This window comes from Anomaloglossus baeobatrachus, chromosome 4 (genome assembly GCF_048569485.1).
Source record: "Anomaloglossus baeobatrachus isolate aAnoBae1 chromosome 4, aAnoBae1.hap1, whole genome shotgun sequence".
Taxonomy (NCBI): Eukaryota; Metazoa; Chordata; class Amphibia; order Anura; family Aromobatidae; genus Anomaloglossus; species Anomaloglossus baeobatrachus.
In genome coordinates, this window is record NC_134356.1 from 29,642,865 (window position 1) to 29,666,131 (window position 23,267).

The 23,267-nt window shown below is 54.3% G+C and overlaps 1 protein-coding gene across 4 annotated transcripts in view; it reads left to right on the top strand.

Annotated features, from left to right (window-relative positions):
- DNM1L (dynamin 1 like) overlaps window positions 1-21,041 on the top strand; it is a 67,051-nt gene extending 46,010 nt beyond the window's left edge. For 2 of the 4 annotated variants that reach the window (XM_075344193.1, XM_075344194.1), the window contains 7 exons: window positions 11,791-11,883; window positions 11,967-12,020; window positions 16,172-16,243; window positions 16,895-17,071; window positions 17,146-17,255; window positions 17,782-17,941; window positions 19,151-21,041. In XM_075344193.1, coding sequence (XP_075200308.1) covers window positions 11,791-11,883; window positions 11,967-12,020; window positions 16,172-16,243; window positions 16,895-17,071; window positions 17,146-17,255; window positions 17,782-17,941; window positions 19,151-19,207 — 723 coding nt within the window. In that variant the 3' untranslated portion in view covers window positions 19,208-21,041. The remainder of the gene's footprint in view (window positions 1-11,790; window positions 11,884-11,966; window positions 12,021-16,171; window positions 16,244-16,894; window positions 17,072-17,145; window positions 17,256-17,781; window positions 17,942-19,150) is intronic. The other 2 variants (XM_075344195.1, XM_075344196.1) reach the window with 1 other exon arrangement.
- Window positions 21,042-23,267: the final 2,226 nt, after the last annotated feature.

Genomic DNA, 23,267 nt, shown 5'->3' on the forward strand with positions numbered 1-23,267 from the left:
CCTGGACCTCAGACGCTGCAGCGACTGCAGTGATTGGTATGACGCCGGGACTACCGCGCCGACCGCGCCTGCTTGCCGGCCGCGGTTTTAACTTTAGTCCCCGGCTTTTGCGGCCTAGTGCCTTAAACTCCCGCCCCCGGCCCTGCCAGTCAGGGGGTAGGGCGGGACGGTCGGTCGGACGCCGACAGTGAGGGCTGGAGCACACTTGGCTGTCCTCCCCCCCCCCTCACTAATCACTCTATGGCACAGATCCCCGCACAGGTACTCAGTGTCCCCTTGGGGACGGTGCATGGAGCACCTTGGCCTTAGACTTGGCAGTGATTGCGGGGTTGGTACGGGACTACCGCGCCGACCGTGCCTGCTGGCCGGCCGCGGTTTTTAACTTTAGCCCCCGGCTTTTGCGGCCTAGTGCCTTAAACTCCCGCCCCCGGACCTGCCAGTCAGGGGGAAGGGCGGGACGGTCGGGCTGACGCCGACAGTGAGGGCTGGAGCAGACTGGGCTGTTCTCCGCCCCCCTCACTAATCTCTCTACGGCACAGATCCCCACACAGGTACTCAGTGTCCCCTTGGGGACGGTGCATGGAGCACCTTCGACTCAGACTTGGCGGCGACTGCGGGGGTAGTACACTACCGCGCCTGCTGGCCGGCCGAGGTTTTTAACTTTAGCCCCCGGCTTTTACGGCCTAGTGCCTTAAACTCCCGCCCCCGGACCTGCCAGTCAGGGGGAGGGGCGGGACGGTCGGTCTGACGCCGACAGTGAGGGCTGGAGCACACTTGGCTGTCCTCCGCCCCCCTCACTTTTCACTCCGGGACACCAGATTCCCGCACTTTTGTGGTTACGCCCACGGCCCCCTCTTCCCCTGTAAACGCCGACAGCCATGTTTTTAAGCAGCACACACTGCTTGAGCGGTCGGTAAGCCAGGTGGCATCTTCCCATCGGGCTGGGCCACCTAGAGTGCTGAACTGTATATAGATATATATATAATATTGTATGCATTTTCACAGTTCGGCTGTACATACTCAGTGATCACTGTGAGCATTGCTCGGGCCATGTGGCACTCGCTCAGCCGGAGCCTGGGGCACTGGTTGGAACTTTCACAATCCAGGGCTCAGTCTATGGACATATGGTCTGCTAAGATACTAGAAGCTTGCAGCCCAGACCGGCCCCTTACACAGGCCCCGGGCACTGCGGGATCACTCACAGGCCCCTCTCGGTCCGCGACGCGGCGTGCTCCTGGGGGGGCCTCTAGTTATTACGTAGGGGACTCCGGCACGGACTGCAGTCCCAGACCGGCTAAGCGGGCTTGCTTAGAATCTTCCCCGACTTCATCAAGGGTCTCAGCTTGAGGACTCTCTAGAGGATGAGGCGGAGGTCGCAGCCCAGGACTCTGTCCGGACGTGGCTCTCAATGCTTCAGAGATGCTGTCCAGAAGCACAGGGCTTTCCCGGACAAGCGTTTTACTAAACGCCTTAATAACACACGCTATCCCTTCCCCTCTGACGTTGTTAAGGGTTGGACTCAGTGTTCCAAGGTGGCCCTCCAGTCTCTAGACGGGCGGCTAGATCCGTAGTAGCAGTGGCTGACGGTTCAACGCTCAAGAATGCCACGGACAGGCAGACAGAGCTCCTAATGAAATCCATCTATGAAGCCATAGGCGCGTCCGTTGCCCCAGCCTTTGCAGCAGTGTGGGCACTCCAGGCTATCTCAGCTGCTCTGTCTGAGATTAATGCGGTCATACTCTGCTCCGCAATTAGCGTCTTTGGCGTCCCAGGCGTCGGTATTTTCATCCTACGCCATGAATGCTGTCCTGGACTCGGCTTGCCGTACAGCGGTAGCATCCGCCAATCCAGTGGCAGTCCGCAGGCCCATGTGGCTACGAGAATGGAAGGCAGACTCTGCTTCCAAGAAGCTCTTGTCCGGTTTGCCATTTTCTGGCGACCGATTGTTTGGCGCACAATTGGATGAATCGATTGAGCATTCCAAAGGAACGGACTCGTGCTTACCCAGCCCATACCAAAGAGACCTTAGCACCCTCAGCTAGGTCCCCATCCTTATCGTCCAACAGGCCACAGAAGAGACAGAGAAACTCTTCTGCATGGCGGTCCAGGTCAGGGGAGCGGTCTCCACATGTCCAAGACCGTTGGATGAGAGACATTCTGTCTCACGGTTACAGGATAGAGCTCAGTTCTCGTCCCCCGACTCGTTTCTTCACAACATCTCCGCCCTCCGAGCGAGCTGATGCACGTTTTCAGGCGGTGAACACTCTGAAGGCAGGAGGAGTTGCGTTACCCGTTCCCCTTCAAGAACGTAGTCGCGGTTTTTACTCCAACTTGTTCGTGGTACCAAGAAAGGACGGATCATTCCGCCCCGTTCTGGACTTCACACTGCTCAACAGACATGTGAGAACCTGACGGTTCCGGATGGAATCTCTCCGCTTTGTCATCGCCTCGATGGCACAAGGAGACTTCCTAGCATCAATCGACATCAGGGATGCTTATCTCCATGTGCCGATTGCACCAGAGCATCAACGCTTCCTGCGTTTCGCCATCGGGGACGAACACCTTCAGTTCGGGGCACTGCCTTAGGCCTGGAAACAGCCCCACGGGTCTTCACCAAGGTCATGGCAGCAGTGGTAGCGGTCCTACACTCTCAGGACCACTCGGTGATCACTTACCTAGACGATCTTCTAGTCAAGACACCCTCCTGGGTGGCATGTCAACACAACCTGACCATTGCTCTGGAGACTCTCCAGGGGTTCGGGTGGATCATCAAATTTCCAAGGTCAAAACTGACACCGACCCAATCACTGACTTACCTCGGGATGGAGTTTCATACTTTCTTTGTCGCTCCATTGGGAGACCCAGACAATTGGGTGTATAGCTTATGCCTCCGGAGGTCACACAAAGCATTACACTTAAAAGTGTAAACCCCTCCCCTCTGCCTATACACCCTCCCGTGCATCACGGGCTCCTCAGTTTTATTGCTTTGTGGAAGGAGGCACACATCCATGCAAGCTCCACATTTTAGTCAGCAGCAGCTGCTGACTATATCGGATGGAAGAAAAGTGGGCCCATACAGGGCCCCCAGCATGCTCCCTTCTCACCCCACTCGGGTCGGCGGTGCTGTTAAGGTTGAGGTACCCATTGTGGGTACATAGGCAGGAGCCACATGCTGTTTTCCTTCCCCATCCCTTAGGGGCTCTGGGTGAAGTGGGATCCTGACCGGTCACCAGGCGCTGGGACCGCGCTCCCTCCGCAGCCCCTGGGGGAATCTGCTGGACAGGAGCCGGGTATCATCAGGGACAAGGCCCTGCGACTCTGAGGTACTCTGTGTCCCCTTGGGGACGGCGCATAGTGCGCCTGGGTAATGGACACTGCAGCAGCTGCTGGGTGTGTTAGTGCGCCGGGACTACCGCGCTGGCCGCGCTTGTTTGCCGGCCGCGCTTATAACTTTAGTCCCCGGCTTTTGCGGCCTAGTGCCGCATATTCCCGCCCCCGGGCCTGCCAGTCAGGGGTAAGGGCGGGACGCTGCACTGGACGTCAGCGCTGAGGGCAGGAGCATACTTTGTATCCTCCCCCCCCCTCACTGAGCACCGTGGGGCACCAGATTCCCGCACTTTTACAGGCATGCCCACGGCCCCCTCCTCCTCTCTGAACGCCGGCAGCCATTGCTACAAGACGCTGGAGAACTTCAGAGGGGAGACAACTGAGCTCCACAGCTCTGGGAGGCCCAGGCAGGGATCTGGTGGTCACACAACCGCTGGGAGCGGTCGGTAAGCCGCACCTGTTACTAGGTGCTGGTCCCCCTGGGTGCCGAATTGTATATTTATATGCTTATAGTGTATACATTTACTCTGTACGGCCTCACTGTTAGCGTTTGGCTATATACCCTCACTGATTATTCTAAGAGGAGAAACAGCATGTCGTCTGCAAAAAGCAAGGGTACCAAAGCACAGGCTTACTTTGCAACCTGTACCTCTTGTGCGGCAATGCTTCCTGCAGGTTCCACCTACCCTCATTGTGTGCAATGCTCGGCCCCTGTGACATTCACTCAGCCGGAGTCTCAGCCACTGGTGGGACCCCCGGCCCAGGTGGAACCTCCGGCCCCCACTGTCCAGGTGACAGGGACAGAGTTTGCAGTATTTGCTGACAAACTTTCTGAGTCTATGGATAGATGGTCTGCTAAGATACTGGAAGCTTTGCAGTCCAGACTAGTAACACAGGCCCCGGGCACTGTTGATTCATTGCCCCCATGCCCCCCTCGGTCGGAGCAGCAAAGAGCTCCTGGGTCAACTCATAGGTCCCAAGGGGAGGACTCCGACACGGACCGCAGTCCCAGACCGACGAAGCGGGCTCGCTGGGACCGTCCCTCGACTTCATCACACTGTTCAGGGTCTCAGCATGAGGACTCTCTGGAGGATGAAGCAGATGCGGCAGATCAGGACTCTGATCCTGACGCCGCGCTCAACCTTGATACGCCTGAAGGGGACGCCATAGTAAACGACCTTATAGCGTCAATCAATCAGGTGTTAGATCTTTCTCCTCCACCCCTTCCGATTGAGGAGTCAGCTTCTCAGCAGGAGAAATTTCATTTTAGGTTTCCCAAACGTACACGGAGTGCGTTTCTTGATCACTCCGACTTCAAAGACGCAGTCCAGAAGCACCGAGCTTTTCCGGATAAGCGCTTTACTAAGCGACTTCATGACACACGTTATCCCTTCCCCCCTGACGTAGTCAAGGGTTGGGCCCAGTGTCCCAAGGTGGATCCTCCAGTCTCTAGACTGGCGGCCAGATCCATAGTTGCAGTGGCAGATGGTGCATCACTAAAGGATGCCACTGACAGGCAGATAGAGCTCCTGATGAAATCCATCTATGAGGCTATCGGCGCGTCCTTTGCTCCGGCATTTGCTGCCGTATGGGCACTACAAGCTATCTCAGCTTGTCAGTCTGAGATTAATGCACTCACACGAGCCGCGACTCCGCAGGTTGTGTCATTAACCTCTCAGGCGTCGGCGTTTGCGTCCTACGCCATGAATGCGGTACTAGACTCTGCGAGCCGTACAGCGGTAGCATCCGCCAATTGAGTGGCAGTCCGCAGGGCCATGTGGCTACGTGAATGGAAGGCAGACTCTGCTTCCAAGAAATTTTTAACCGGTTTGCCGTTTTCTGGCGACCGCCTGTTTGGCGAGCAATTGGATGAAATCATTAAACAATCCAAGGGAAAGGACTCGTCCTTACCCCAGTCCAAACCTAACAGACCTCAACAACGGAAGGTACAATCGAGGTTTCGGTCCTTTCGGCCCTCAGGCAGGTCTCAATTCTCCTCGTCCAACAGGCCTCAAAAGGATCAGAGGAACTCTGATTCATGGCGGTCTAAGGCACGTCCTAAAAAGACCGCCGGAGGAACCGCTCCCAAAGCGGCCTCCTCATGACTTGCGGACTCCCCAAACCGCATCCTCGGTCGGTGGCAGGCTCTCCCGCTTTTGCGACGCCTGGTTCCCACATGTCCAAGACCGATGGGTGAGAGACATTCTGTCTCACGGTTACAGGATAGAGTTCAATTCTCGTCCTCCGATTCGTTTCTTCAGAACATCTCCGCCCCCCGAGCGAGCCGATGCTCTTCTGCAGGCGGTGAACTCTCTGAAGGCAGAAGGAGTAGTTATCCCCGTTCCCCTTCAGCAATGGGGTCACGGTTTTTACTCCAACTTGTTTGTCGTACCAAAAAAGGACGGATCTTTCCGTCCCGTCCTGGACCTCAAACTGCTCAACAAACACGTGAAAACCAGACGATTCCGGATGGAATCTCTCCGCTCCGTCATCGCCTCGATGTCCCAAGGAGACTTCCTGGCATCAATAGACATCAGGGATGCTTATCTCCACGTGCCGATTGCACCAGAGCATCAGCGCTTCCTGCGTTTCGCCATCGGGGACGAACACCTTCAGTTCGTGGCATTGCCTTTCGGCCTGGCAACAGCCCCACGGGTCTTCACCAAGGTCATGGCAACAGTGGTTGCAGTCCTACACTCTCAGGGACACTCAGTGATCCCTTACTTGGACGATCTTCTTGTCAAGGCCCCCTCTCGGGTGGCATGCCAACACAGCCTGAACATTGCTCTGGAGACACTCCAGAGGTTCGGGTGGATCATCAATTTCCCAAAGTCAAAACTGACACCGACACAATCGCTGACATATCTCGGGATGGAGTTTCACACTCTCCCAGCGATAGTGAAACTTCCGCTGGACAAACAACGATCCCTACAGACAGGGGTGCGATCTCTCCTCCGAGCCCAGTCGCACCCCTTGAGACGCCTCATGCACTTCCTAGGGAAGATGGTGGCAGCAATGGAGGCAGTTCCATTTGCACAGTTTCATCTGCGTCCTCTTCAATGGGACATTCTCCGCAAATGGGACAGGAAATCGACGTCCCTCGACAGGAACGTCTCCCTTTCTCGGGCAGCCAAGGCATCCCTTCAGTGGTGGCTTCTTCCCACTTCTTTGTCGAAGGGGAAATCCTTCCTGCCCCCATCCTGGGCTGTGGTCACGACGGACGCGAGTCTGTCAGGGTGGGGAGCGGTCTTCCTCCACCACAGGGCTCAGGGTACCTGGACTCAGCCAGAGTCCTCCCTTCAGATCAATGTTCTGGAGATAAGGGCAGTGTATCTAGCCCTGAAGGCGTTCCAGCCGTGGCTGGAAGGCAGGCAGATCCGAATTCAGTCGGACAACGCCACGGCGGTGGCATACATCAACCACCAAGGCGGCACGCGCAGTCGGCAAGCCTTCCAGGAAGTTCGGCGGATTCTGCTGTGGGTGGAAGCCACAGCCTCCACCATCTCCGCAGTACACATCCTGGGCGTGGAAAACTGGGAAGCGGACTTTCTCAGTCGCCAGGGCATGGACGCAGGGGAATTGTCTCTTCACCCGGACGTGTTTCAAGAGATCTGTTGCCGCTGGGGGAAGCCGGACGTCGACCTAATGGCGTCCCGGCACAACAACAAGGTCCCGGCATTCATGGCACGGTCTCAAGATCACAGAGCTCTGGCGGCAGACGCCTTAGTTCAGGATTGGTCGCAGTTTCAACTGCCTTATGTGTTTCCTCCTCTGGCACTGCTGCCCAGAGTGTTACGCAAGATCAGGTCCGACTGCCGCCGCGCCCTCCTCGTCGCCCCAGACTAGCCAAGGAGGTCGTGGTACCCGGATCTGTGGCATCTCACGGTGGGTCAACCGTGGGCACTACCAGACCGACCAGACTTGCTGTCTCAAGGGCCATTTTTCCATCTGAATTCTGCGGCCCTCAACCTGACTGTGTGGCCATTGAGTCCTGGATCCTAGCGTCTTCAGGGTTATCTCAAGAGGTCATTGCCACTATGAGACAGGCCAGGAAACCAACGTCAGCCAAGATCTACCACAGGACGTGGAGGATCTTCTTATCCTGGTGCTCTGATCAGGGTTTTAGTCCATGGCCATTTGCCTTGCCCACTTTTCTGTCTTTCCTTCAATCCGGAATGGAAAATGGGCTGTCTCTCGGCTCTCTTAAGGGACAAGTCTCGGCGCTCTCTGTATTTTTTCAAAAGCGTCTAGCAAGGCTTCCGCAAGTACGCACGTTCCTGCAGGGGGTTTGCCACATAGTCCCCCCTTACAAGCGCCCGCTAGAGCCCTGGGATCTGAACAGGGTGCTAATGGCTCTTCAGAAACCACCTTTCGAGCCAATGAGAGATATTTCTCTTTCTCGCCTTTCGCAGAAGGTGGTCTTCCTAGTGGCAGTCACATCACTTCGCAGAGTGTCTGAGCTAGCTGCACTGTCATGCAAAGCTCCCTTCCTGGTGTTTCACCAGGACAAGGTGGTTCTGCGTCCGGTTCCGGAATTTCTCCCGAAGGTGGTATCCCCTTTTCATCTCAATCAGGATATCTCCTTACCTTCTTTTTGTCCTCATCCAGTTCACCAATGTGAAAAGGATTTGCACTTGTTAGATCTTGTGAGAGCACTTAGACTCTACATTTCTCATACGGCGCCCCTGCGCCGCTCGGATGCGCTCTTTGTCCTTGTCGCTGGCCAGCGTAAAGGGTCGCAGGCTTCCAAGTCAACCTTGGCTCGGTGGATCAAGGAACCAATTCTTGAAGCCTACCGTTCTTCTGGCCTTCCGGTTCCTTCAGGACTGAAAGCCCATTCTACCAGAGCCGTGGGTGCGTCCTGGGCATTGCGGCACCAGGCTACGGCTCAGCAGGTGTGTCAGGCGGCTACCTGGTCGAGTCTGCACACTTTCACGAAACACTATCAGGTGCATACCTACGCTTCGGCAGATGCCAGCTTAGGTAGGCGAGTCCTCCAGGCGGCGGTTGCCCACCTGTAGGAAGGGGCCGTCTTTCGGCTCTATTACCGGGGTATTCTTTACCCACCCAGGGACTGCTTTTGGACGTACCAATTGTCTGGGTCTCCCAATGGAGCGACAAAGAAGAAGGGAATTTTGTTTACTTACCGTAAATTCCTTTTCTTCTAGCTCCTATTGGGAGACCCAGCACCCGCCCCTGTTCCCTTCGGGCTGTTGTTCTTTTGTGTACACATGTTGTTCATGTTGAATTGTTCTTGGTTCATGGTTTAAGTTCTCCGAACATCCTTCGGATTGAATTTACCTTAGACCAATTTATAAGTTTCCTCCTTCCTGCTTTTGCACCAAAACTGAGGAGCCCGTGATGCACGGGAGGGTGTATAGGCAGAGGGGAGGGGTTTACACTTTTAAGTGTAATGCTTTGTGTGACCTCCGGAGGCATAAGCTATACACCCAATTGTCTGGGTCTCCCAATTGGAGCTAGAAGAAAAGGAATTTACGGTAAGTAAACAAAATTCCCTTCTTCTCAGCGATAGTGAAGCTTCCGCTGCATAATCAGCGTTCACTACAGACAGGGGTGCAATCTCTCCTTCGGGCCCAGTCACACCCCTTGAGGCGCCTCATGCACTTTCTAAGGAAGATGGTGGCAGCAAGGGAGGCAGTTCCCTTGCGCAGTTTCGTCTGCGTCCGCTTCTATCGGACACCGCAAATGGGACAGGAGGTCGACGTCCCTAGACAAGAACGTCTCTCTTTCCTTTGCAGCAAAACCTCTCTTCAGTGGTGTCTTCTTTCCACTTCCTGGGCGAATGGAAAATCCTTCCGGCCCCCAGCCGGGGCTGTGGTCACGACGGACGCGAGTCTGTCAGGGTGGGGAGCGGTCTTCCTCCACCACTCGGCTCAGGGAACCTGGACTCCGACAGAGTCCTCCCTTCAGATCAATGTTCTGGAGCTAAGGGCAGTGTATCTAGCCCTAAAGGCGTTCCAGCGGTGGCTGGAGGGCAGGCAGATCCGAATTAAGTCGGACAACGCCGCGGCGGTTGCGTACATCAACCACCAGGGCGGCACACGCAGTCGTCAAGCCTTCCGAGAAGTTCGGCGGATTCTGCTGTGGGCGGAAGCCACAGCCTCCACCATCTCCGCAGTTCACATCCCGGGCGTAGAAAACTGGGAAGCAGATTTCTCAGTCGCCAGGGCAGGGACGCAGGGGAATGGTCTCTTCACCCGGACGTGTTTCTAGAGATCTGTTGCCGCTGGGGAACGCCGGACGTCGATCTAATGGCGTCTCGGCACAACAACAAAGTCCCGGCATTCATGGCTCGGTCCAAGGATCACAGAGCTCTGGCGGCGGACGCGCTAGTTCAGGACTGGTCGCAGTTTCGACTGCCTTATGTATTTCCTCCTCTGGCACTACTGCCCAGAGTGTTACGCAAGATCAGGTCTGACTGTCGCCGCGCCATCCTCGTCGCTCCAGACTGGCCGAGGTGATCGTGGTACCCGGATCTGTGGCTCCTCACGGTGGGTCAACCGTGGGCACTCCCAGACCGACCAGACTTGCTGTCTCAAGGGCCATTTTTCCTTCTGAATTCTGCGGCCCTAAACCTGACTGTGTGGCCATTGAGTACTGGCTCCTAGTGTCGTCAGGGTTATCTCAGGATGTCATTGACATCATGAGACAGGCCAGGAAACCAACGTCCACCAAGATCTATCACAGGACTTGGAGGATCTTCTTATCCTGGTGCTCTGTTCAGGGTTTCACTCCCTGGCCGTTTGCCTTACCCACTTTTCTTTCTTTCCTTCAATCCGGAATGGACAAGGGCTTGTCTCTCGGCTCTCTCAAGGGACAAGTATCGGCGCTTTCCGTGTTTTTTTCAAAAGCGTCTAGCCAGGCTTCCGCAGGTCCGCACGTTCCTGCAGGAGGTTGGCCACATAGTCCCACCTTACAAGCGTCCGTTAGCACCCTCGGATCTTAACAGGGTGCTGACGACTCTTCAGAAGTAACTTTTCGAGCCGATGCGGGAGATCTCTCTATCTCGCCTTTCGCAAAAGGTAGCCTTCCTAGTGGCAGTCACATCACTCAAAGGAGTGTCTGAGCTAGCAGCGCTGTCATGCAAAGCCCCCTTCCTGGTGTCTCACCAGGATAAGGTGGTTCTACGTCCGGTCCCGTACTTTCTCCCTAAGGTATCCCCGTTTCATCTCAATCAGGATATCTTCTTACTCTCTTTGGGTCCGCATCCAGTTCACCAATGTGAATAGGATTTGCATTTATTAGATCTGGTGAGAGCACTCCGGCTCTACATTTCTCGCACGGCGCCCCTGCGCCGGTCTGATGCGCTCTTGTCCTTATCGCGGGCCAGAGTAAGGGATTTCAGGTTTTCAAGTCAACCTTGGCTCGGTGGTTCAAGGAACCGATTCTTGAAGCCTACCGTTCTTTTGGGCTTCCGATTCCTGCAGGGCTGAAAGCCCATTCTACCAGAGCCGTGGGTGCTTCCTGGGCATTGCGGCACCGGGCTACGGCTCGGCAGGTGTGTCAGGCGGCTACCTGGTCGAGTCTGCACACTTTCACGAAACACTATCAGGTGCATGCCGATGATTCGGCAGATGCCAGCCTAGGTAGGCGACTCCTTCAGGCGGCAGTTGCCCACCTGTAAGAGGGGGCCGTTTTTCGGCTCTTTTTATCGAGGTATTCCTTTACCCACCCAGGGACTGCTTTTGGACGTACCAATTGTCTGGGTCTCCCAATGGAGCGACAAAGAAGGGAATTTTGTTTACTTACCGTAAATTCCTTTTCTTCTAGCTCCTATTGGGAGACCCAGCACCCGCCCCTGTTCCCTTCGGGCTGTTGTTCTTTTGTGTACACATGTTGTTCATGTTGAATTGTTCTTTGGTTCATGGTTTTCAGTTCTCCGAACATCCTTCGGATTGAATTTACCTTAGACCAATTTATAAGTTTCCTCCTTCCTGCTTTTGCACCAAAACTGATGAGCCCGTGATGCACGGGAGGGTGTATAGGCAGAGGGGAGGGGTTACACTTTTTAAAGTGTAATACTTTGTGTGGCCTCCGGAGGCAGAAGCTATACACCCAATTGTCTGGGTCTCCCAATAGGAGCTAGAAGAAAAGGAATTTACGGTAAGTAAACAAAATTCCCTTCTTTCTACATTAAAGAAACCTATAAGATCCTGTAGGTGCTAAAATTATCAGATTATTGCTTCCCCCCCATACTGACAAGAATAATGGGTTTAGTCATTTCCAGGAGGAGTAACAGAGGACAGCACAGATCAGTTTATGGAAAATGGGTGTTTTTAAGATTTTTCCCATTAGTGTCCAGTCGATATTCCCTATAGAAGGCAATCCTTGTAGTACCGCATTTTCAGGACAGATGGCGCCATAGCTCTCTTATGAGGTCTATATAGCACATTTACATGTATGGTCTATATTACGTCTCGCGTGCCGTCTTCTCCGTTCCAGGTGCACAATCTGGTGGCCATCGAGCTGGCGTACATCAACACCAAACACCCGGACTTCGCCGACGCCTGCGGAGTGATGAATAACAACATCGAGGTGAGGAACGCGGCCCACCCGCCCCATGAAGCGTCGCCCCTCCATCCAACCAGTAACGCCATCTTTTATTTTTGTATACGCAGGAGCAGAGGCGGAACAGAATAGCCAGAGATCTGCCCGCTCCCTCCAGAGATAAGGTGATCTATTGGGTGACAATGGTGGGAGGGATTTCTATAGATCCCGGTGTGGTCTGCCAGGATACATAATGTCCGATCAGTGGGGGTCCGACTGCTGCGCCCCCTGGTGATTGCAAGAGCCACTACATCGCCTCCTGCTGGCTCCACGCAGCATTTTATTTTAGTTGTCCACACAGATGTAGCAGAGCTGAGTGTAACTCATTGGGGGGGTTGCAAAGACAGCACAGCTGCTTTACCTGCAGTCCTATGTAAAAATGGCCAACGCACCCACCAAGATTTTTTTTTTTTTTCCGCTTAATTCCCCCCGTATTCTGCTGTACATACCACCATGGCTGTGCACGGATTTTTCTGCTGGCTTCAATACTAACTATTTGCATAATATGGATTATAACAGATGGGGGGGGAGGATAAAATCCTTTCTCACTGCAGTCCCATGTAAATGACTCCATTCTAAATGTGGACCCTTCTACTTTCCTAATAGTTGCATGTGAAGTCCTGACCTGATATTCGGTTCCCGTTTAATCCAGGCGACTTCTTTACAACCCCTGTGATAAGTCTTGAATCATTTTCCCCAGGATACGCACTAAGTTACTGATCAGTGGGGGTCGGACCGCCGGGACCCTCACCCATGTGCAGAACAGTGAAAATGTATTCGCAATGGGCAACTTTTACAGCAGCGCAGCATGCCCGACCGCCGCACCATTCATTCTGCCGGAAAAGGTCAACAGCCCCATAGGGCATGATCAGAACGGCGGTTGAGTATGTGCACTGCCGCTCCATACTAAAGGGGATTAACGTTTCCCATTCTGCAGGTCCCGGTGTGCGGCCCCCCACTGATTAGTAAGTTACCACCTATCCTGTGGAGACTTGCAGGTTGGGGCTGGGAGGGGAGCATGTCAGCTGTGTTGGGAAAGTGGGTAAGAGTGCGCCAGCTAGGTTGTAGGGGGGAGCAGGCAAGCAATGTTGGGGAAAGGGGGTAAGAGTGTGTCAGCTAGGTTGTAGGGGGAGCAGGCAAGCAATGTCGGGGAAAGGGGGTAAGAGTGTGTCAGCTAGGTTGTAGGGGGAGCAGGCAAGCAATGTCGGGGAAAGTGGGTAAGAGTGCGCCAGCTAGGTTGTAGGGGGAGCAGGCAAGCAATGTCGGGGAAAGTGGGTAAGAGTGCGCCAGCTAGGTTGTAGGGGGAGCAGGCAAGCAATGTTGGGGAAGGGGGTAAGAGTGTGCCAGCTAGGTTGTAGGGGGAGAAGGCAAGCAATGTTGGGGAAAGGGGGTAAGAGTGTGCCAGCTAGGTTGTAGGGGGAGCAGGCAAGCAATGTTGGGGAAGGGGGTAAGAGTGTGCCAGCTAGGTTGTAGGGGGAGAAGGCAAGCAATGTTGGGGAAAGGGGGTAAGAGTGTGCCAGCTAGGTTGTAGGGGGAGCAGGCAAGCAATGTTGGGGAAAGGGGGTAAGAGTGTGCCAGCTAGGTTGTAGGGGGAGCAGGCAAGCAATGTCGGGGAAGAGCACGCCAGCTAGGTTGTAGGGGGAGCAGGCAAGCAATGTCGGGGAAAGTGGGTAAGAGTGCGCCAGCTAGGTTGTAGGGGGAGCAGGCAAGCAATGTTGGGGAAGGGGGTAAGAGTGTGCCAGCTAGGTTGTAGGGGGAGCAGGCAAGCAATGTTGGGGAAAGGGGGTAAGAGTGCGCCAGCTAGGTTGTAGGGGGAGCAGGCAAGCAATGTTGGGGAAAGGGGGTAAGAGTGCGCCAGCTAGGTTGTAGGGGGGAGCAGGCAAGCAATGTTGGGGAAAGGGGGTAAGAGCACGCCAGCTAGGTTGTAGGGGGAGCAGGCAAGCAATGTTGGGGAAAGGGGGTAAGAGTGTGCCAGCTAGGTTGTAGGGGGAGCAGGCCAGCAATGTTGGGGAAGGGGGTAAGAGTGCGCCAGCTAGGTTGTAGGGGGAGAAGGCAAGCAATGTTGGGGAAAGGGGGTAAGAGTGCGCCAGCTAGGTTGTAGGGGGAGAAGGCAAGCAATGTTGGGGAAAGGGGGTAAGAGTGCGCCAGCTAGGTTGTAGGGGGAGCAGGCAAGCAATGTTGGGGAAAGGGGGTAAGAGTGTGCCAGCTAGGTTGTAGGGGGAGCAGGCAAGCAATGTCGGGGAAAGTGGGTAAGAGTGCGCCAGCTAGGTTGTAGGGGGAGCAGGCAAGCAATGTTGGGGAAGGGGGTAAGAGTGTGCCAGCTAGGTTGTAGGGGGAGAAGGCAAGCAATGTTGGGGAAAGGGGGTAAGAGTGTGCCAGCTAGGTTGTAGGGGGAGCAGGCAAGCAATGGTCCCGGTGTGCGGCCCCCCACTGATTAGTAAGTTACCACCTATCCTGTGGAGACTTGCAGGTTGGGGCTGGGAGGGGAGCATGTCAGCTGTGTTGGGAAAGTGGGTAAGAGTGCGCCAGCTAGGTTGTAGGGGGGAGCAGGCAAGCAATGTTGGGGAAAGGGGGTAAGAGTGTGTCAGCTAGGTTGTAGGGGGAGCAGGCAAGCAATGTCGGGGAAAGTGGGTAAGAGTGCGCCAGCTAGGTTGTAGGGGGAGCAGGCAAGCAATGTCGGGGAAAGTGGGTAAGAGTGCGCCAGCTAGGTTGTAGGGGGAGCAGGCAAGCAATGTTGGGGAAGGGGGTAAGAGTGTGCCAGCTAGGTTGTAGGGGGAGAAGGCAAGCAATGTTGGGGAAAGGGGGTAAGAGTGTGCCAGCTAGGTTGTAGGGGGAGCAGGCAAGCAATGTTGGGGAAGGGGGTAAGAGTGTGCCAGCTAGGTTGTAGGGGGAGAAGGCAAGCAATGTTGGGGAAAGGGGGTAAGAGTGTGCCAGCTAGGTTGTAGGGGGAGCAGGCAAGCAATGTTGGGGAAAGGGGGTAAGAGTGTGCCAGCTAGGTTGTAGGGGGAGCAGGCAAGCAATGTCGGGGAAGAGCACGCCAGCTAGGTTGTAGGGGGAGCAGGCAAGCAATGTCGGGGAAAGTGGGTAAGAGTGCGCCAGCTAGGTTGTAGGGGGAGCAGGCAAGCAATGTTGGGGAAGGGGGTAAGAGTGTGCCAGCTAGGTTGTAGGGGGAGCAGGCAAGCAATGTTGGGGAAAGGGGGTAAGAGTGCGCCAGCTAGGTTGTAGGGGGAGCAGGCAAGCAATGTTGGGGAAAGGGGGTAAGAGTGCGCCAGCTAGGTTGTAGGGGGGAGCAGGCAAGCAATGTTGGGGAAAGGGGGTAAGAGCACGCCAGCTAGGTTGTAGGGGGAGCAGGCAAGCAATGTTGGGGAAAGGGGGTAAGAGTGTGCCAGCTAGGTTGTAGGGGGAGCAGGCCAGCAATGTTGGGGAAGGGGGTAAGAGTGCGCCAGCTAGGTTGTAGGGGGAGAAGGCAAGCAATGTTGGGGAAAGGGGGTAAGAGTGCGCCAGCTAGGTTGTAGGGGGAGAAGGCAAGCAATGTTGGGGAAAGGGGGTAAGAGTGCGCCAGCTAGGTTGTAGGGGGAGCAGGCAAGCAATGTTGGGGAAAGGGGGTAAGAGTGCGCCAGCTAGGTTGTAGGGGGAGAAGGCAAGCAATGTTGGGGAAAGGGGGTAAGAGTGCGCCAGCTAGGTTGTAGGGGGAGCAGGCAAGCAATGTTGGGGAAAGGGGGTAAGAGTGCGCCAGCTAGGTTGTAGGGGGAGCAGGCAAGCAATGTTGGGGAAAGGGGGTAAGAGCGCGCCAGCTAGGTTGTAGGGGGAGCAGGCCAGCAATGTGAGGGGGGGGGGGGAATTCCAGCCATGTTTGGGTAAAGGGGGGGGGGGGGGGGAGTGCGCCAGCCAGGTTGAATGCAGACGCAGAGTAGGGGAGAGCGCAGCCATCAGATGGGGTCTGTCAATCAAGCAGCAAGGCAAAGGAGAAGCAGTGTGTGCCTAGAATAATGGGAGAACCTCTTTTTATCTCTGGCGATTGCAGCAGGTTGCGATGGCTGCGGGCTGTCAGGGCATGCTGAGACTTGTAGTTTTGCAGCAGGTTGCGATGGCTGCGGGCTGTCAGGGCATGCTGAGACTTGTAGTTTTGCAGCAGGTGGAGACCTTTTTTCTCTTCTTTGCTCCAGGAGGCTTTGCCGTCACGAGCTGGTCCACTTCGCATTCCCCATCGGTCGGTCTCGTCTGTCTCTTCTCATTGCTCTTGGTTAATTCTGCCTGTGATTCTTTCTTCCTGTAGTCTTCTTCTAAAGCTCCAGGGCCCCTGGCCCCGGCCGCTCTGGAGCCCACCACTGCTGACTCTGATGGCAAGGTCTGTGCCAGCTAAGACCACCCTGCACGTCCTGAGACCTGGGCACGTGGGATGCATGATCATTGTGTGGTGCTTTCTTTGTGCGTGCTGTATACATCATTCTTGCATGACCCGGGACCCTCAATAACTCACCCTAACACCGGCCTCCGTCATTTTCCAGTACACGGACCCCCTGCTCCCTCTAGTGGTGGCTGCACACACGGAGATTTGTCTTGGCTTATAGGGGATTTCTGAGCTGCCGATTCCTCTTTTCGCTCTTATTAGAGACTGGTGAAGGCCGGGGTATAACTTTCATATGGCAGCACGGGAGGATCAGATGGATACTTAATAAACAGAATTTGTTTTTTTCTAGTATTTTGGGGTCCTGGGATCATTCAGGCGCCCGATCCCTGCCATCCACACACATCTCATCAGCTGCATTGTGTCCGTCACCTGTCTGGTCACTGTGTGCGGCCCCTGTAGTTGGGGGGGCTTCATCTCAAGCAATCACAACCTCATTTGTTAAAGGGGTGTTCTGGCTTCAGCAAATAAGTGCCCCCCCCAAAAATACAATGCTGGAATTGGAGCACCCCTTTAATGCACTACATTCGGGGTGCTGTGGGGGGCGCCACTTCTGCATGTGACCATATTGTGTGTCTGGTGTCATTACAGGCCGCCGCACCAGCATTGGGCACCGGTGAAGCGATCCCCGACTCCGGCACTGGTAATTGGCGGGGGATGTTAAAAGCCTCCAAAGGAGAGGATTCGCTATTGGACGAGAAGAACAAACTGGCTCCCGTCCTTCCCGCCAGCCCCCAGAGGGGCCACGCTGTAAACCTGCTGGATGTGGTAAGTCCGAGCGTCCTTTGTGCCACATGTCGCCATCCTACGCCCGCCCTCACATATATCGTCTCTTATTCCAGCCTGTGCCCGTTGCCAGAAAACTCTCCGCCCGCGAGCAGCGCGACTGCGAAGTGATCGAGCGATTGATCAAGTCTTATTTCCTCATAGTCAGGAAGAACATTCAGGACAGGTGAACGGAGGCGGCCATTGCTCCACCCCACCCACCCCCCGGCCATTGCTCTGCCCCCGGCCATTGCTCTGCCCCCGGCCATTGCTCTGCCCCCGGCCATTGCTCTGCCCCCGGCCATTGCTCTGCCCCCGGCCATTGCTCTGCCCCCGGCCATTGCTCTGCCCCCGGCCATTGCTCTGCCCCCGGCCATTGCTCTGCCCCCGGCCATTGCTCTGCCCCCGGCCATTGCTCTGCCCCCGGCCATTGCTCTGCCCCCGGCCATTGCTCTGCCCCCGGCCATTGCTCTGCCCCCGGCCATTGCTCTGCCCCCGGCCATTGCTCTGCCCCCGGCCATTGCTCTGCCCCCGGCCATTGCTCTGCCCCCGGCCATTGCTCTGCCCCCGGCCATTGCTCTGCCCCCGGCCATTGCTCTGCCCCCGGCCATTGCTCTGCCCCCGGCCATTGCGCCACCCCCGGCCATTGCGCCACCCCCGGCCATTGCGCCACCCCCGAGTATTATAGTAACGCCCCTTCTGTCTCCTCGCAGTGTGCCAAAGGCTGTGATGCATTTCCTAGTCAACCACGTGAAGGACACGTTACAGAGCGAGCTGGTGGGTCAGCTGTATAAATCCATGCTGCTGGAGGACCTGCTCACCGAGTCCGAGGACATGGCCCAGCGCAGGAAGGAGGCCGCCGATATGTTAAAGGTATGAGACGTGTGCCAATGGCCGGGGAAATTCTCACTACACGGTGGATACTAGAGAATCTTTGTACTGAACTTTTTGGTTGATGAGCAGACACTACCTTGCTCGGGTGCTCGGTAGGGATGGGCGGCCGGTGCCGTGCTCGGTAGGGATGGGCGGCCGGTGCCGTGCTCGGTAGGGATGGGCGGCCGGTGCCGTGCTCGGTAGGGATGGGCGGCCGGTGCCGTGCTCGGTAGGGATGGGCGGCCGGTGCCGTGCTCGGTAGGGATGGGCGGCCGCTGCCGTGCTCGGTAGGGATGGGCGGCCGCTGCCGTGCTCGATGGGCGGCCGCTGCCGTGCTCGGTGGGGATGGGCGGCCGTGCTCGGTGGGGATGGGCGGCCGTGCTCGGTGGGGATGGGCGGCCGTGCTCGGTGGGGATGGGCGGCCGTGCTCGGTGGGGATGGGCGGCCGTGCTCGGTGGGGATGGGCGGCCGTGCTCGGTGGGGATGGGCGGCCGTGCTCGGTGGGGATGGGCGGCCGTGCTCGGTGGGGATGGGCGGCCGTGCTCGGTGGGGATGGGCAACAAGCAGTTGGAGGCTTGGATGGGTGCGACTGGAATAATGAAATGTTTCACAACCACAAATATAAAGTTATAGAATCTTTTATTTCTACAACAACTTTTCTCTAGAATTTTATATAAAACTGGAATGCCCACACGCGGTATGGATTGAGAGGGTTAATTTACAGTAGCACATGCTGAGTAGTTGTCACTCCCCTTCCTCCATATGATAGTAATCATGGCTAAAGGCAATCTCAGCAGGTCTAATCTGAGAGCAGCATAATGTAGGGTCATGGAGCCTGATTCCTAGGGATGTCACTTTCTCAGCAGCTTACTGTAGTTTCGATACAATCAGTGTTTTATCAGCAGAAGATTATCACTGCAGGACTAAGTGTCACATACCAGGTAATCAAGCTAATCTGTCTAACTCCGCCTCTATCTCTCCTAGCCTGTGTACAGGAAGCTGCCAATCAGTGTGGTGGGCAGGGTTATACACACTTCTACAGTAGAGAAAACTGTGATTTTATCAAAACTGCATCATGCAGCCCTGTAAGTGATGCATCATTGGAATCAGTGTTTCAGCCTCTACGTCGTGCTGCGGACATATTGCCTTAGGGGGTGTCACTTTTTTTTTTTATTTTTAACTAATCTGATTCTCCATTTCTCCCCTCAGGCTTTGCAGAGAGCCAGCCAGATCATTGCTGAAATCCGGGAGACGCATCTCTGGTGACCGCGAGGAGGGAAGGTCTCGTCCCAGAAGGAGGAGAAGTCACACAGCGTGTAGAGCAGCTCGGCAATATACGGCACATCCGTGGTTAAAATTCTTTTTATTTAAGAGGAAGTCGCTGACCGTATACAGTACGTACGGGGGGTGGGGTACGGCCGGGGCCTCGGCACTCTCACAGTAAGTCCCCCCCCCCCCCCTCCACACACACACACACACACAATTACCACCACCCCCCAATACTGATCTCCCATTGTGACTATGGAGTGAAGCATGCTGGGAAGCCCCCCCCATTGTTCTACCCCACACATGTGGCCATCGGTGTAGGTTTAGGTGACGCCGTACATTTCTCTGGGATCGTGAGGACTTATTTTTTATTTTTTTTTTTTTTGCATTTTATGGTTTATCGCACTGAATGAAATCTTTCCACATTGTCTGTCATGCAATAAAAAAATCTCCAGAATATCCGGAGCAATCTCCACCCTCCAGAGTCCATCATGAATACGGTGAAACCGCCATGATGACGCCATCACGTGGCTAGCTTTCTAATTGGCTGAAATTTAGAAGCTCCGCCCACCTTTTTTAAGGGGGTTTCCAACTATGAAGCGGTCGCATGACGTTCGGTCGCGTCACCACTTAAGCCACGACCGGCGATGGTCAAGGGACAGCTCCAAATCACTTTCATGTTTGCCGGCCCTTTTAAATATCACTTTTGCCATTTTTTTGGGTGGGCGGGGAACCACACCCCCTCATTAGCATAGTCTTCATACAGGACAAGCCCCGTTCTCCTGAAAATGGGCAAAAAATAACATCCAGGACCTGCAAAAAAAAAAAAAAAAGCTCCACCAACTATCCCAAAAGGGGGGCACAATAGAAAAAGCTCACACGCCCCTCTATTTGAGGGCGTTTTTGGGACGGCTATGCTCATGATGGGGGGGTGTAGGTTCAGTAAGTGTTTAAAACTTCACAAAATATATGTGGGCAACTTAATAAAGTGGACCATCCCTTTAAGGGGTTAAACCAGTGAGCGCTAAAAGCCTTCATTAATCACATCCCAAAGCTAGAGAGTGGAGGAGGTTGTAGCATCCAGCTGAAAAGGACAGTGAGAGCCCTGTCTGTCAGCTGATCTTTGCCAATCAGCATTGCTGAGAACACGGTTACTGATACCGATTGGCTGAGAACCGCAGCTTACAGTGCTCCGCCTACAAGTCCTTTTCAGCTGGATGCCAAGGGCAGCCTGTACTTGCATCCTAGGTGCACGGTGGTGATCATGGTAATTAGGGTAATGTGACTTTTAATCTCCACCTTCACATAGAGGGATGAAGTTTCAGCATAAGATGTACCCTTGAGAGAGCGGCATTGGCGAAACGCCTCTTTAAACCTACAAAATACAGACTATGGGGTCTCACTCTAAGGATTAATTGTTGTGGATTTCTTTTTTTGCAAAAGTCTTTGCCTCCCTGATACATTTAGGGAAAGTCTCCTCTGACCCTTGAAGAAGCTGCATGTTTCGCCGCTTTGTTTGTCATGAACATTGAATACAGGAAAGCAAACCAAGCTCTTCTCGCCGTACACGTGAACATGGTCTCGTACGCGTCGCTATTATCTGTGCCTGAGATCTCGTCAGGGTTGTGTGATATATCATTAAAGGGACCCGCGCCGGATCAGGCGGTGACGCCGCGCCCTGTGATACGTCTGCTTCTACACCTAGTCTGTGTGATGTAGGGGAACAAGCGCCGCCTGCAGCCATGTGTCCGTCCTGAGACACTCTCTATATATGTCCTGATAATGTCTCTGCTTATCATTGTAAATAAACTGGTCCTGCAGAAAGTACTCGCCAGCCGCGGTGTCCTCCATTATTTCTCTGGAATACCCCTTTAACGCATTTCTGACCTAACGGTCACATTTTATCCACAGGATAGGTCACCGTTTTCAGACTGATATTGCACCGCCACCGGGGAATTGAGTTTCTCATGACCACAAGACTATCGGAATATGTTGCTGCAGGTCGCACATGCATCCTGAAGCGTTATTCAAGTCTATGGCACTTACAGTGCAGCACTTGGCTAGCTTTGTATCTTTAGCGCCGTAGATTTGAAATGAAGTGGCAGGACACAAGCACGCATCTTATAATCTAAGAAACCCACAATTGGGAAAACATGGCCGCTTTCACCTCGGTTTATGGACTGTGTGTGATGATTCAGCTCCAGCGTTGCAATATTACACACAACCTGAGCACAGGTGGTGGCGCTGTTCTTGGAAGACATCAGCCATTGGCAGTTTTTTTGCTATGCAATCTGAAGACAGTAGGCTTTAAAGGGTTAACAGAATTCAGAGATGTCTCTATTCACACTGGGCAGTTGTCTACCTGCAATGTTTGTTTTAGCTTCAGGAGATTATCATTGCCGGACTAGGTCAGATAGCCAATTTTTATACATCCCCTTTAAATTTATTTTTTTTACACTGGAGAGAAATGATTAATCCAATATGTTAATGTGTAGGAGTCTTATCTCACCAGTAGATGGCGCCAGTCACCAGGCTCTGGGTTGTAGTTTGGAGCTGCTCCACGAGTGATTTGAGGGTTCACACTTTTATCAATGGCCCGGTCCATTAATGAGAAATCAGCATTTGAATCAATAAGCTGAAGTGCTATTTGTAGATCCGAAGCCTCCGTCACTCCAGCTCTATTCCCCACCTCCTCCTCCTGCCTGACAGACAGCCTCTATGCTGTGTAACTTCAAGCAAAAGGAGCCACCAGTCAAGCAGGCGGAGGCAGTGATGTGCAGGAAATAGAGCCAGAGTGATGGAGGCTTCAGATCTACAAATGGCACTTCAGCTTATATTCAATTTGCAGATCTGGAGCCTCCGTCACACCGACTCTATTTCCTGCACATCACTGCCTCCACCTGATTGACTGATGGCTCCTTTTGCCTGAAGTTACACAGCACAGAAGCTCTGTCAGGAAGGAGGAGGTTTTGCTGTGAGGGGCATAGAGCTGGAGTGGCAGAGGCTTCAGATCTACAAATAGCACTTCAGCCTCATTTACATAGCAATTCAAATGTTGATTTCTGAGTAACGGAGGAACTGACCGGCCATGTAAAGGTATTGCTGGGCTTGTCTTTCAAAGAGCTACATGCACATATAAATATTTTGGGAGGAAAAATATTGATGACAGTTTCCCTTTAAGGTAAAACATACCTTGTGCAGTCAAGCTTAACCATACTTTGGGCAGCATGAAGCAGGTGACAGGTTCTCCTGTTAAAGGGAATCTGTCAGCAGATTTTTGCTACCTCATCTGAAAAGACAAAGAGATCCTTAGTCCAATCATGTAGTTGTGAAAATTGCCCCCGCCCACACCATGCTCTGTGTGTACAATGGCTATAGACTGTGAGCTGCTAATCTCAGCAGGGGCTGTCAGACTAGCTCACCTGGTTGGGCAATGATAATCTCCTGAAGCTAAAACAAATTTCTTTGTCGCTCCATTGGGAGACCCAGACAATTGGGTGTATAGCTTCTGCCTCCGGAGGCCACACAAAGTATTACACTTAAAAGTGTAACCCCTCCCCTCTGCCTATACACCCTCCCGTGCATCACGGGCTCCTCAGTTTTTATGCTTTGTGTTGAAGGAGGCACACATGCACGCAAGCTCCACATTTTAGTCAGCAGCAGCTGCTGACTTTATCGGATGGAAGAAAAGAGGGCCCATAACAGGGCCCCCGGCATGCTCCCTTCTCGCCCCACTCTGGTCGGCGGTGCGGTTAAGGTTGAGGTACCCATTGCGGGTACAAAGGCTGGAGACACATGCTGTTATCCTTCCCCATCCTTTCGGGGCTCTGGGTGAAGTGGGATCCTAACCGGTCACCATGCACTGGGACCGTGCTCCCTCCGCAGCCCCTGGGGGAATCTGACGGACAGGAGACCGGGTATCGTCAGGGACAGGCCCTGCTCCTCTGAGGTACTCTGTGTCCCCTTGGGGACGGCGCATAGAGCGCCTGTGTATCGGACGCTGTAGCACCTGCCGGGTGTTTTGCGTCGCCGGGACTACCGCGCCGACCGCGCTTGTTTG